This window comes from Coregonus clupeaformis, chromosome 39, assembly GCF_020615455.1.
Source record: "Coregonus clupeaformis isolate EN_2021a chromosome 39, ASM2061545v1, whole genome shotgun sequence".
NCBI lineage: Eukaryota > Metazoa > Chordata > Actinopteri > Salmoniformes > Salmonidae > Coregonus > Coregonus clupeaformis.
In genome coordinates, this window is record NC_059230.1 from 3,756,619 (window position 1) to 3,770,779 (window position 14,161).

The 14,161-nt window shown below is 42.8% G+C and overlaps 1 protein-coding gene and 1 long non-coding RNA gene across 2 annotated transcripts; one reads left to right on the forward strand and one right to left on the reverse strand.

Moving 5' to 3' along the window:
* Positions 1-5,072: 5,072 nt before the first annotated feature.
* On the forward strand, positions 5,073-6,439 carry LOC121556265 (putative ferric-chelate reductase 1). The gene is made up of 3 exons (XM_045211790.1): positions 5,073-5,284; positions 5,642-5,775; positions 6,338-6,439. The coding sequence occupies exons 1-3, from the start codon at positions 5,086-5,088 to the stop codon at positions 6,437-6,439; spliced, it is 435 nt and encodes a 144-aa protein (XP_045067725.1). The 5' UTR covers positions 5,073-5,085.
* A 6,015-nt stretch (positions 6,440-12,454) lies between these two features.
* LOC121556267 lies at positions 12,455-13,690 on the reverse strand. Its single transcript, XR_006657944.1, has 3 exons — positions 13,554-13,690; positions 13,131-13,319; positions 12,455-12,560 (listed from the first exon to the last, which is right to left on the reverse strand). It is a non-coding gene; the product is annotated as an uncharacterized LOC121556267 (long non-coding RNA).
* Positions 13,691-14,161: the final 471 nt, after the last annotated feature.

Here is a 14,161-nt window from a genome sequence, read left to right on the forward strand (position 1 = left end):
CGGCCTTCACGAACAGGCGATTCTCCAACAATCGCTGCAGAACCTGCCGGACATGCTGGACGTGGTCGGAAGGTTCCTTCGAGAAGATCAGAATGTCATCCAGGTAAACAAACACGAAGAGACCGATCATATCTCTCAGGACGTCGTTCACCATACTCTGGAATACCGCTGGAGCATTGGTCAGTCCAAACGGCATCACCTGATACTCGAAGTGACCCATCGGGTGTATTGAAACCCGTCAACCACTCGTCCCCCCTCTCTGATCCGGACCAGGTGATACGCATTGCGTAGGTCTAGCTTGGTGAACACTGTCGCACCCTGTAAGGAGTCGAAGGCAGAACTCATCAAGGGCAGGGGATACTTGTTCTTGACCGTGATGTCATTCAACCCCCGATAATCAATACACGGTCGAAGAGAGCCATCCTTCTTTCCCACAAAGAAGAATCCTGCCCCCCAGGGGGTGATGACGAGGGACTAACGAGACCAGCAGCTAGGGACTCCTTGATGTAGGTCTCCAACGCCTCACGTTCAGGTCGGGAGATACTGTATAACCTTCCCTTGGGGTAGACAGCTCCAGGAACCAGGTTGATGGCACAATCATATGGTCGGTGGGGAGGAAGTGACAGAGCCTTCTGCTTACTGAAAACTTCCCCCAAATCGTGATATGTCTCGGGGAACCAGGGACAAATCTGGGGGTTTAGCCTCAATCACCTGACTGGGAACCGAATGGGGGCAGGCAGTCTTGAGACAGTTAGCATGACAATCAAGGCTCCAACTCGTTACCTTGCCCGTCACCCAATCGAACGTGGGATTGTGTTCCTTCAGCCAGGGGTATCCAAGAACCAGAGGAACATGGGAAGACGGCAGAATGAAAAATGAAATCATCTCAGAATGATTCCCCGACAACCGCATCTTAACCGGGTTCAGTCCTCATCGTGATACGTGCCAGACTACTGCCGTTCAGAGTGGTCGCTTCAATGGCTTCCGGCAATTGCTCCTTGGAAAGCCCCAGCTGTTCCACCAACTCGGCATCAAGAAAGCTTCCATCGGCACCTGAATCGATAAAAGCGTTAAGCGCTAAGCTCTGATTCCTGTTCACAAGGGTAGCCGGGAAGCGGGGTCTGACAGAGGTACTGAGAGGTTGAAACTGGCTCGCTAAAAGTCCTCCCAACTTTAGCGAGCCGGGCAGTTTGACGACCGCCGGGAACAAGTGGAGATGTAATGTCCCGAGCGACCACAGTAGAGGCAGCAGTTGGTCTTACGTCTATGTTGACGCTCCTCCTTGGTTAACCCGTGCCGCCCCACTTGCATGGGTTCAGAATCGGGAGAGAGGTCCTCTCCACTAATCCTTAGTGGTGGAGAATGATCGACGTGTTCTGGTCCACCACCCGACCCGACTGGGAACTGAGAAGCTGATCGATTGGACGGGCCCCATTGCTTCTCCCTCCTTCGCTCCTCGGACTCGATTATCCACCCGAATAGACAAGGCTACCAAGCTGTCCAGGTCACTAGGCTCCGGATAGGAGATCAACTCATCCTTGAGCTGCTCCGACAGGCCCTGGTAAAAGGCCGCTTGCAAAGACTCCTCGTTCCACCCACTCTCCACAGCCAACGTCTTGAACTCGATCACGAAGTCGGCCACGCTGCGAGTTCCTTGGTGAAGAGAAAACAGACGCCTAGCTGCGTCCCTCCCTCGGACGGAATGGTCGAAGAGCTTCCTCATCTCGGCCGTGAACCCCTGGTATGAAGCCATGCAGGGATCCTGTCGTTCCCAAACGGCTGAAGCCCACTCCAGCGCTCGACCACGCAGCAACTCAATCAAAAAGGCTATCCTAGCCTTGTCAGTGGCATAAGAGTAGGGCTGTAGATCGAACACTAATCCACACTGCATAAGGAAGGAACGGCATCTTCCCAGCTCCCCCTCATATTTCTCCGGCGTCGGAACCTTGGGCTCACGGAGGGACACAACTTCAGAAGCGGCAGGCGAGATGGGTGAAACCGGTAGTGAGTCCTCCACCGGACACTGGCGTTGGTTCTGGACCTCCGTCAGGCCGGTAGAAAGGTTCCGAACTGACAACGCGATCTCCTGTAGTACCATGCTATGATGGCCCAACATCTTCTCCTGCTGGGTCATGGCATGGCGAACAGAGTCCAGGTCCGCTGGGTTCATATTTGGCCGGATCGTTCTGTCACAGTTCCCTCAGCCAGAACCCAAAAGCAGACCAGGACAAGGAGAGTTGAACGAAGGTGAGGGTTTATTAGATACGACAAAAGGTGCAGAATAATCCAGGGACAGAGCGGGCGGCGTGGTTGAGTAGTTGGGGGTGCAGTACTGGGTCCAGTGATGACTCGGCAGCCGCCGACCATCAGGCAGAGGTGGGGTGAAGGTTCCGGACGTGTGACTGCAGGTGGAACAAAAACGGAGGTAAGAACACAAAAACTCAACAAAGTACAAAATAACAAAACTCACGCTAGAACGCTCTAAACTGATACACAGAACACCTACTGTTCATGGCTAACGATCCGGCAGGAACTGGATGTTTGGCCAGAGCCTAAAAAGGGTGATGATGAGGGCCAGGTGTGCAGATTGCTGACGGGATGCAGGTGCGGAAAACAAGAGAGCTCCCCGGAGCGTTCCCGAACCCTCGGGAAACTGGAGACTACGAACAAGAAACACTAGTCACCAGACAGGACCCGACTCAGACTGCCGGGATCGTTACATGGAGTCCAAATTTGAGATTTTTGGTTCCAAATGCTGAGTCTTTGAGAGACATGGTGTGGGAGAACGGATGATCTCCGCATGTGTAGTTCCCACCGTGAAGCATGGAGGAGGAGGTGTTATGGTGTGGGGGAGCTTTTCTGGTGACACTGTCTGTGATTTATTTAGAATTCAAGTCACACTTAACCAGCATGGCTACCACAGCATTCTGCAGCGATATGCCATCCCATCTGGTTTGGGCCTAGTGGGATTATCATTTATTTTTCAACAGGACAATGACCCAACACACCTCCAGGCTGTGTAAGGGCTATTTTACCAAGAAGGAGAGTGATGGAGTGCTGCATCAGATGACCTGGCCTCCACAATCCCCGACCTCAACCCAATTGAGATGGTTTGGGATGAGTCAGACCGCAGAGTGAAGGAAAAGCAGCCAACAAGTGCTAAGCACATGTGGGAACTCCTTCAAGACTGTTGGAAAAAGCATTCCAGGTGAAGCTGGTTGAGCGAATGCCAAGAGTGTGCAAAGCTATCATGAAGGCAAAGGGTGGCTATTTGAAGAATCTGAAATATAAAATATATTTTGATTTGTTTAACACTTTTTTGGTTACTACATGATGTTTTATTTCATAGTTTTGATGTCTTCACTATTATTCTACAATGTAGAAAATAGTAAAAAAATTAAGAAAAACCCTTGAACGAGTAGGTCTGTCCAAACTTTTGACTGGTACTGTATATGTGTGTTTATGTGTGTATGCGTGAGTGTTTGTGTGTGTTTAGACAGATTTATTTTGGACATTAGGTCACAAGGACGTGGAGTTCTTGAGAAGTAGAGGAAGACAGGTATTCATTGTTATGCCATGACGTGGCACCTGATATTTACGGTCTCTGTGTGCAAAGCTTTGATTCACACAGTGGTATATCACTTCCTTGAAACAGTTCAATTCAACACTTGTCTAGCTGAAGTTAAATCAACCCGGTAAGCCATGGTTAATCTTTTCATTAACTACTTTCACTACTAACGATTTTACAGGCTTATGTTAATAACACTAACAAATAATTGTCAGTCACTAGTGAATGGAGGGATGTGTTGCAAGAGAAAAATGGGAGGATTTTCTGGGAAAGATGGGTTGATCTGTGACTTTCTGAAGGTTGGAATAAATTCATAGACACATGAACAGTATAATACCTTCTTCAATCAGGGGTGAGGGTGGGGATGGGATTACTGTATGTTTTGTGTTTGGTTATTTATGTTGTGTGTTTTGGTTTCACGCTGTGAGCGGTGTGTGTGCTGGTCCCTGTAGTTATGGGTGCTCTCACTTCCATGCCAGCCTGGGTGTCAGGCAGGGCTTGGTCCTTCCCGCCCTTGGAAAATCCCTTTGGGCAGGGGGCTTCGCCATGCCGGCATCTCAGGCAAGTGGGGACGAGTGCACCCACTGACCAGATCACCCACTGATGCGAGCGCCCATTCACATTGTCTTTGTAATGTATCGTTGTTCTTTTAATAACAATAATAATTGTCCTCAGTAAAGTTGGCAACTAGGGTTTAAGACGTCATGTTAGGGATAGATAATACATAACTCTAGTCCCCTGTAGCTCAGTTGGTAGAGCATGGCGCTTGCAACGCCAGGGTTGTGGGTTCGTTTCCCACGGGGGGCCAGTATGAAAATGTATGCACTCACTAACTGTAAGTCGCTCTGGATAAGAGTGTCTGCTAAATGACTAAAATGTAAACTCATACATAATTTGGCACCAGACAATTCACCTTAATACTTTGTCATATTTTTAGATGAGGTGCTATTGAGCAAGACTGGATAGTTGTTTCAATAGGTTCTAACATGGAGGCTCATGCATGTTCTTACTTTAAGATAATTCCATGGGTTTTCCCCTACCTTTATATGTTAAACATAATTATTATTACAATGTAATTATAGTTTATGGCTAGCTATACAGTTGTTACTAGTGTTTAACCTTCTGTCTAAACAAGAGAGCTGTAGTGACAAAAGGTCAGAGTTTATGTCTCCACAGGTGTTTGTGTTCCATTGTCTGTACTGCTCCATGAACTATTCATTACCTAAACATTTTTGTAGTTATAAAATGGCTATAATATCAATAGTAATATTATAATTCATAGATGTGTCTTTGTAAATGGATTCAATTGTACACATGACAAATGATATGAGATGTCCTATTTCATCTCTCCCCCAACTCTTGTTCTCTCTCTCTCTCTCACTCTCTCTCTCTCTCTGTCTCACTCACACTCTCTTTTCCCCTCTCTCTTTCTCACACACACACACACTCATGCACACACAAACACACAAACACACACACACATACACACACACAATGTAGACCTGCTATACAGAGAAATGGTGGGTTTTCTCTATGTTCTCCTCTCTCTGACTGCTTTACAAGTGGAGTGTTTCAGTGGGGGAGGATCTTCCATTGCTACTCAGTGTGGCTCAATGGTACCTGATAATATTCATGGCAACACAGGGCAGAGCTCTCCCTCACCATACACTGTCACTGTCAGCCAGACCACCTACCAGCCAGGAGACACCATCCAAGGTGAGTCACCAAGATGGTTGAAACACACTACTGGGCTTAACCGATATATACCGTATTGGCTCAGATGCAGGAACGGACTGGGACCAGCAATCTGCCCAGGCATGTCTAATACACAACCCATTTTGTTCCTTGAGGCCCCCGCAAATAATGTTCATTTTGCGAGAAAATTTAAATAAACATTTAGACAGGGCTAAAAATGGAACATTAACCAGAATTGCCCTATGGCAGTCCATCCCTGCTCAGATGTTAACATTTCACATAGCATATTCCAGAACAGCTGACCTGACAATATAAGATTGCTGAGAGGCATCCATCTCCCTCCCTTTCTCTCACTTTCTCTTTCTCTCTTTCTCTCAGTGACTCTGTCAGGAACCATCCCTTTTAGTGGGTTTCTTCTGGAGGCCCATGAGGAAGGAAAGAACACCGCTGTGGGAACGTTCTCTCTCGGCAGTGGGTCTGGGATCGTTCTTGTGTCGTGCAATAGGATCGCAGTGAGTTACGGTTAGGGTTGTAAAATTCCTAAAACTTTCCCAGTTGGAGGATTCCCAACCTGCTCATGCCATCCTGATACTGGAGATCCTCCAACTGGGATTTCTAGAAAACATGGGAATTTTGCAACACTAGTTACAACACAGCACAGGTCTTTCTGGCCATAGTCTTCACTGTTATCAATTTACCTACTGATTTATTGGATTATATTGACTCAACAATATGTCAAATGAAACTTACTTGAGCCCAATAATAGGAGAGTTTTTACTGGTCAGGCTACAGAGTGAGGAAATAGAGTTAGGGTTGCAAAGATTCCGGTAACTTTCCCCAAAATCGGTTTGATTCCGGAATTCCTGGTTATTCTCTCCTGATTCCTGGAATCTTCCAACCAGGATTTCTGGAAAACCAACCCTAGACAATAGTTTGTTACCTTTACCTACTATAGCTTGAACCACCAATAAGCAATGATCAGAGTTGCAAATGTTAGTTTATTGATATTGAATTTTACACCATAACTAGTCATTGTTCTCTGTTGATTGACTTGACCTGCTGTTTTACTGTTAGGCCTCTGGGGTGAGTCAAAGCGACAATCAGCCTAAACGAACAGTAACAGTCACCTGGACAGCACCAGCCTCAGTCTCCTTGGGCAACATCGTAGTCAAGTGAGTCTCCACTAGAGTTGAAAAATTACGGTAACTTTCTCAAAATTCCCAGGTTTTCCAGAAATCCTGGTTGGAAGTTACTGGAATCTGGCAACCATAGTCTCCACTAAAGCCATCACAAACACGACACAGTTCTTTCTTACATAATTTTTCTGTAGTCAGCAACTGAAATCACATATTTCTTGCCCAAAATGTTTGCAGAGGTGTCATGCCTATTGAAAAAATTACAGCACTATATATCCATTTGTAGGATGAAAACACTTTGGTGCATGATCCGACGGCACAGACATCAGTTCAACATCTAGTTTTGAGTTACGTTTGGTTGAATTGTCAACTAACAGAATTCAACGTTCAATCAACAACAAATGTCACCCTGTCTTTGGATTTAGGTTCAAAGTTGGGTGAAAAAAAAGAGGAAATGACTTTACATTGATGACTTTTTCCTAATCTAATCAGGTTTCCATGTTGATTCAATGTCATCGCATAGATTTTTGGGGTTGAAATGACGTGGAAACAACGTTGTTTCAATTAGTTTTACCCTGTGGGATGCCTCTAAATGTTTGCTCTGTGTTGCAAAATTCCAGAAACTTTCCAAAAACTGTTACATTTTACAGAAATTGAGTATCTGCAGAATCAGGCTTGAATGAGCAATGGGAATCCTACAACCATGGGATTTTGGAAAATATGGGTATGATGAGACTGTTTCAGGAATTTTGTGTGCTGTCTAATATCGGTACTATTATCTGTCATCCTCTTCAAGGACAACATTTATGCAGACCTTCAGTGTATTTTGGATTGCAGTGCCTAGTGTGACAGTAAACCGAGTTGTCACCAGTACAAGTCATCCTACAACAACAACTACTGCTCCTACTACAACAACCACAGCTCCTACTACAACAACCACAGCTCATACTACAACAACTACTGCTCCAACTACAACAACCACAGCTCCTACTACAACAACTACTACTTCTACTACAACAACTACTTCTCCTATTACAACAACTACTGCAAGTGCAAGTATAGATACATACTACTTGTGCTATTTTAACTCAATTTAGCAGGCACCGTTGAGTGTAGTGCTATATGCATCATGAATTACAGGAGATGTAACTTGTAGTGCTAATTCCATCATGAATTACATGAGTGTCAGGCTGTCAGTGTGATGCGGTAGGACGAAGTCAGGTGCAGGACACAGAGTTAATCGAAAACGTACTTTACTCGTAGGTAACGTAATGAACATAACCTTCACACAGGGAGGAACAAACCCGCTCACCAGACGACAACCAAACATGAACAAACACGCACAAAACACAGTGGGAGCCAGAGGGTTAAATAGGGAAGAAATCAATACATAATGGGAAACAGGTTGAAGTCTAAAGTTTACAGACACTTAGGTTGGAGTCATTAAAACTCATTTTCAACCACTCCACAAATGTATTGTTAACCAACTATAGTTTTGGTAAGTCGGTTAGGACATCTACTTTGTGCATGACACAAGTAATTTTTCCAACAATTGTTTACAGACAGATTATTTCACTTGTAATTCACTGTATCACAATTCCAGTGGGTCAGAAGTTTACATTCACTAAGTTGACTGTGCTTATAAACAGCTTGGAAAATTCCAGAAAATGAAGTCATGGCTTTAGAAGTTTCTGATAGGCTAATTGACATCATTTGAGTCAATTGGAGGTGTACCTGTGGATGTATTTCAAGGCCTACCTTCAAACTCAGTGCCTCTTTGCTTGACTTCATGGGAAAATCAAAAGAAATCTGCCAAGATAAAAATTGTAGACCTCCACAAGTCTGGTTCATCCTTGGGAGCAATTTCCAAACGCCTGAAGGTACCACGTTCATCTGTACAAACAATAGTACGCAAGTCTAAACACAATGGGACCACGCAGCCATCATACCGCTCAGGAAGGAGACGCGTTCTGTGTCCTAGAGATGAATGTACTTTGTTGCGAAAAGTGTAAATCAATCCCAGAACAACAGCAAAGGACCTTGTGAAGATGCTGGAGGAAACAGGTACAAAAGTATCTATATTTACAGTAAAACAAGTCCTACATCGACATAACCTGAAAGGCTGCTCAGCAAGGAAGAAGCCACTGCTTCAAATCCGCCATAAAAAGCCAGACTACGGTTTGCATCTGCACACGGGGACAAAGATCGTACATTTTGGAGAAATCTCCTCTGGTCTGATTAAACAAAAATAGAGCTGTTTGGCCATAATGACCATCGTTATGTTTGGAGGAAAAAGGGCGGAACTTGCAAGCCGAAGAACACCATCCCCACCGTGAAGTACGGGGGTGGCAGCATCATGCTGTGGGGGTGCTTTGCTGCAGAAGGGACTGGTGCACTTCACAAAATAGATGGCATCATGAGGAAGGAAATGTATGTGGATATATTGAAGCAACAGCTCAAGACATCAGTCAGGAAGTTAAAGCTTGGTCGCAAATGGGTCTTCCAAATGGACAATGACCCCAAGCATACTTCGAAAGTTGTGGCAAAATGGCTTAAGGACAACAAAGTCTAGGTATTGGAGTGACCATCACAAAGCCCTGACCTCAATCCTATAGAACATTTGTGAGCAGAACTGAAAAAGCGTGTGCGAGCAAGGAGGCCTACAAACCTGACCCAGTTACACCAGCTCTGTCAGGAGGAATGGGCCAAAATTCACCCAACTTATTGTGGGAAGCTTGAAGAAGGCTACCCTAAACGTTTGACCCAAGTTAAACAATTTAAAGGCAATGCTACCAAATACTAATTGAGTGTATGTAAACTTTTGACCCACTGGGAATGTGATGAAAAAAATAAAAGCTGAAATAAATAATTGTCTCTACTATTATTCTGACATTTCACATTCTTAAAATAAAGTGGTGATCCTAACTGACCTAAGACAGGGAATTTTTACTATGATTACATGTCAGGAATTATAAAAAACTGAGTTTAAATGTATTTGGCTAAGGTGTATGTAAACTTCAACTGTATATATAAAAAAGAAAATACTGCATGCAGTGCCTTTCGGAAAGTATTCAGACCCCTTGACTTTTTCCACATTATGTTAGGTTACAGCCTTGTTTTAAAATTGATTTTTTTTTCTTTTTTTTTCATCAATCTACAGGGATCAGTTGGGGATAATGATAATGGTAAGATTCAGGAGTGTGTCTTCTTAAGTAACTGCTTTCATGTATATATGATAAAATGCTATTTGAAATGTACATTTGTTAACTATTCTGACACCAATGTTTTTGTATAATGCAAGAGCACTCGTACACAGGTATGCACACACACACACACACACACACACACACACACACACACACACCCTCGGGTGTGCATTGTGGTAATTTTGCACTGTGGTCTGTGGGATATAACGCTGTTGAGCCTGTTGATGACTACATGACTCAACCAGTAGGTGTCAGTACTGAACAGTCCTGTTGAAAAGTGACAATGGGTTTTCTTGTTTGTTTGTTGGTTTTTCCAGGCCTGTTGATGATGTTGGTCTGCTGGAACCTCTTCAACCTTCTGATTTAAACCTGCTGAGCTACCAAATGAGGACTATACAGACAAGTTCAACATTTTATTAGTTTGGTGTTCTCTGTATAGTGTGCAATAACACAGTATTTAGTTTTATACTGTAGTCTGGAATAATTATTCAAATATATGTGTATCTTTTCTCCTGTCAATAATGATTTATTTTGTGTTTATTTTTATTTGTTTTATTTGTTGAAATGTACAGCTTTTCCAATATACCAGTCCAATCCCAGTATATATTTATCAATGCTAATGTAAAACTTTAATGAATGTTTTTGTGTCCTGAAAAGATCATAAGGATGTTTTACACATAAAAAAATAAAAAAATAAAAAATAAAAATATGCCATTTAGCAGACGCTTTTATCCAAAGCGACTTACAGTCATATGTTCTGCATCTGATAATTGAGGCCCTTCGCTCCACTAGGAGCTGAAAGGAACAAGTTAAGTACTTTAAGTATTTGATATGGAACAGGGCATTGGGTTTTGGTTGCCTGTCATTTGTGGTAAAGTATCTCATAAATTGATATAAAATGTCCAATTGAGTGGACAACTAATGTTTAAAGCCCTTATTGCCCTTCGTGCCCACTCCCATACCCTATAATTCTGTATTTCTTTGGCTGCGTTTACACAGGCAGCCCAATTCTGATTGGCAGATGACTGGCAGCACTGATTAGAAGCACCTGCTGCTCACCGGTTACACACCTGTGTTCCCCGTAATAAATTATGTTTCTGATTTGAAAAGATCTGAACCTACACAAGGTTTTTAAGCAGAAACATGTGTATGCTATCCTGATGTAGTAAAAATAATAACAATATATACAAATTATGTAAGCTATACGCAATACATTTTTGAGTGCGGACCAATCACACTTTGTAAGTGAGGAGGTGTAAAAACGAGCTTTTCTGTTAATATATTTATGAATAGACATATAAGTAACTTTGAAAATATACTTCATGACTTTGTAGAATAGCATACCCAGGGTAGCCAAGAGGGGATGAGAAGGACCCATTGCTGTAGAAAGATAGTAATTGATTTATAGTAGATGCAGGATTATAGCAAACATGACTTGAAAAAACTGTTGACATTAAATTATAGTCTTTTAGCAGCAACTAGGTTTAAGTGCCTTGCTTAATTAAGGACACATCGGCAGATTGTTCACCAAGTCAGCTCAGAGATTCAAACCAACAAACTTTTGTTACTGGCCCAATGCTCTTAACCACTAGGATTCCTGCTGCCCTTGTTGAGCCTATGTCAGATTTTGCGTCTATCTTATCTTAAATGTTGTCCTGTTTTAGTGTCAGTAGATTAAATAGAATTATACCCATGAAAGATAATAAAACATACATTGTAAATAAGTTTTTATTTCAATAAACGTGTAATGCAAATATTTCCATACTCATTTAAAAGGGTAATCCGGAAGAACAGTTCACCATCCAGTGGCTTCATCATTGTGTGCACACACACACACACACACAAATTGGTATTTTGATCAGCTATTAAAAAGATCTGATGTTTTTGTTGAAAATATCAATTATAGGGAATAAATATCAGAAATTGTCTGCCTGTCTAAATGCAGCCCTTGCGACTTCATCTATAGCCCACTTGGCAAACACTGGTTGAATCAACGTTTCCATTTCATTTTAATGAAATTACGTTGAACCGACGTGGAATAGACGTGGAATTGACGTCTTAGTCCAGTGTGGGGTATGTTTGTGGACACTCATCACTATACAAATATTTGCACACAGTCACACTCACTCACACACATCCACCAAGAAACACAGACAAGCATAAGTCTTCCTTCATAAAGGGACATCAGCAAATACAGAATAAAAAAACATCCTTTGTCACAAATAAATTAATTACATGTAGGGGATGACATGGGGGTAATACGAATATGGAGGATCTGTTTTTACACAAACTTCTTATTTCTTAAAGGGACAGTTCATCTTCATCAACACCAGCAATACTCCAACATCAGCATACTCTATATTAAAATGGCGGGTTTCTATGTTTTGTGGTCAACAAGGTAGAAGAAAGTAAGTGTTAATGTTGGTGTTGCTGGAGATAATGAATATGAAGTTCAAATGTCTCTTTAAGAAATAAATGATCCTCCATATACTTATGTCCCCATAGAAACGTGCCATTTTCACATATGATGTTTGGGGTGGTGCTGGAGATGATGAATATGAGGTTAAGTTGATTAAATGTTTCCTTTAAACAGTATTGTCAATCCACACAATATGTTAGTACTTGTCCTTGTATCCATTCTGTAGGTTAATGTCTTACTACCCCCAACTAGAAGGTGTTTCATTAAGTATGTGGAAAAAAATTGTTGTACTTATAAGCATATTACTTCAGATCTGACATGGTCCTTTGTTCTGGTACCAAAGTGTCCAAAATGGGACCCAATTCCCAACATAGTGAAAGTACAGTACTATGTAGGGAACAGGGTGTAATTTGTGGACGCAGTCTGACCAAAGTGAATAAAGGCAACGAGGCAGGATTCCTGAGTGCATGGTGCTTCCCCTTCAGACCTGCATTACAGCATCATCATACCTAGTACACCTAGCAGGATCAGAAGAGCTATGGAGGAGAGAGAGAGAGAGAGAGAGAGAGAGAGAGAGAGAGAGAGAGAGAGAGAGAGAGAGAGAGAGAGAGAGAGAGAGAGAGAGAGAGAGAGAGAGAGAGAGAGAGAGAGAGAGAGAGAGAGACAGAGAAGACAGAGACAGAGACAGAGACGAGAGAGAGAGAGAGAGAGAGAGAGAGAGAGAGAGACAGAGACAGAGACAGAGACAGAGACAGAGACAGAGACAGAGAGAGAGGGATATAAAGAAAGAAAGAAAGAAAGAAAGAGAGAGAGGAGAGAAATTATTTAACCTTTCATATTGGTTTTCTACTCTTGCTAACATGGGATTATATGAGATTAGTTACTACGGTAACACTTTAGAATAACTTCCATGAATTACAACGTTATAAATGGTCATAGACATTTATAAAAGCTTCATAAATTATTATAAATGATTTATTTCTAAATTGCTTTCAATGCTTATAAATGAAAAATGAAATACTTCAGAATAAATAGTTTATTCATGCTTAATCATGTTATCAGTTATAATTATAAAGTGTTAGTGGTGCTTATTATGGGCTTATTACCTTGAGACAGGGTGTGCTGCAGGACAAAGGCGTGGCTGGAGGGAGCAGCAGTAGTGGAGGGTCTAGCAGTAGTGGAGGGAGCAGCAGTAGTGGTGATGTTGTTCAAAGAGTTGGTCACAGTAGCGTTGGGGTTGCCCAGGTCCACCCCTTTACTACTGACCAGGACAGCAGTGGGACTACCCAGTATTCCTGAGGGACGAGAACAAGGAGAGAGAGAGAGAGAGAGAGAGAGAGAGAGAGAGAGAGAGAGAGAGAGAGAGAGAGAGAGAGAGTTAGATAGAGATGGACCCCTATATACTGATCTGAGGTCAGTTTAGCATTTCCTCCAGTAATGGTTAAGGTGATAATTGGGGGAGGGGAACTGATCCTAGATATGTACCTAGGGGAAATTTCACCAGGTGCGTGTTTGGAAGAGTGCCTCACCTTTAGTAAAATCCCCATTGGAGATGGAGATGAAGAAGCTGGTGTCGGAGCTCCCGGTGGCCGTAGCGTTGGGGACAGTAGCAGAGAAGGTGCACTGGATGGTCTGATTGTTGACTGAGCCTTTCACAGAGTCCACAGGCAGCTACACAACACAACAGTATTAACCAAAATGAACATTAGACAAATGTCAGTAGCCCTACACTGTAGAATTGGTCAGGTACACTGTTATTCTCCCAGGCAGTTTCCCAAATGGCACCCACGTGTATATGCAGGGAATAAGTGTGAGAATTAGGGTCAAATTCAACTTCAATGACCATCCAGAAAATATGGATGAATACTGATACATGAATACTGATACTTGTGCTCTCAATATCTTGTCCAACTCATCAAACTCATTGATTGAATATAGTTAACTTCCTGAATTTGCCTGGAATCAAACCACGCCCTGAAAGTCTTTCCAGAAAGTCACAAATTAAACACTGTGTTCTGATTGGTCCAACTCACCGTGTTGGTGTCAGTCAGAACTCCTTTGTCAAAGAGAGTGGTGAAGAACTTCACGTTGCCGGTGTTGTTGGCACACACATAGGTGGTGTCGTTACCACCCTGTA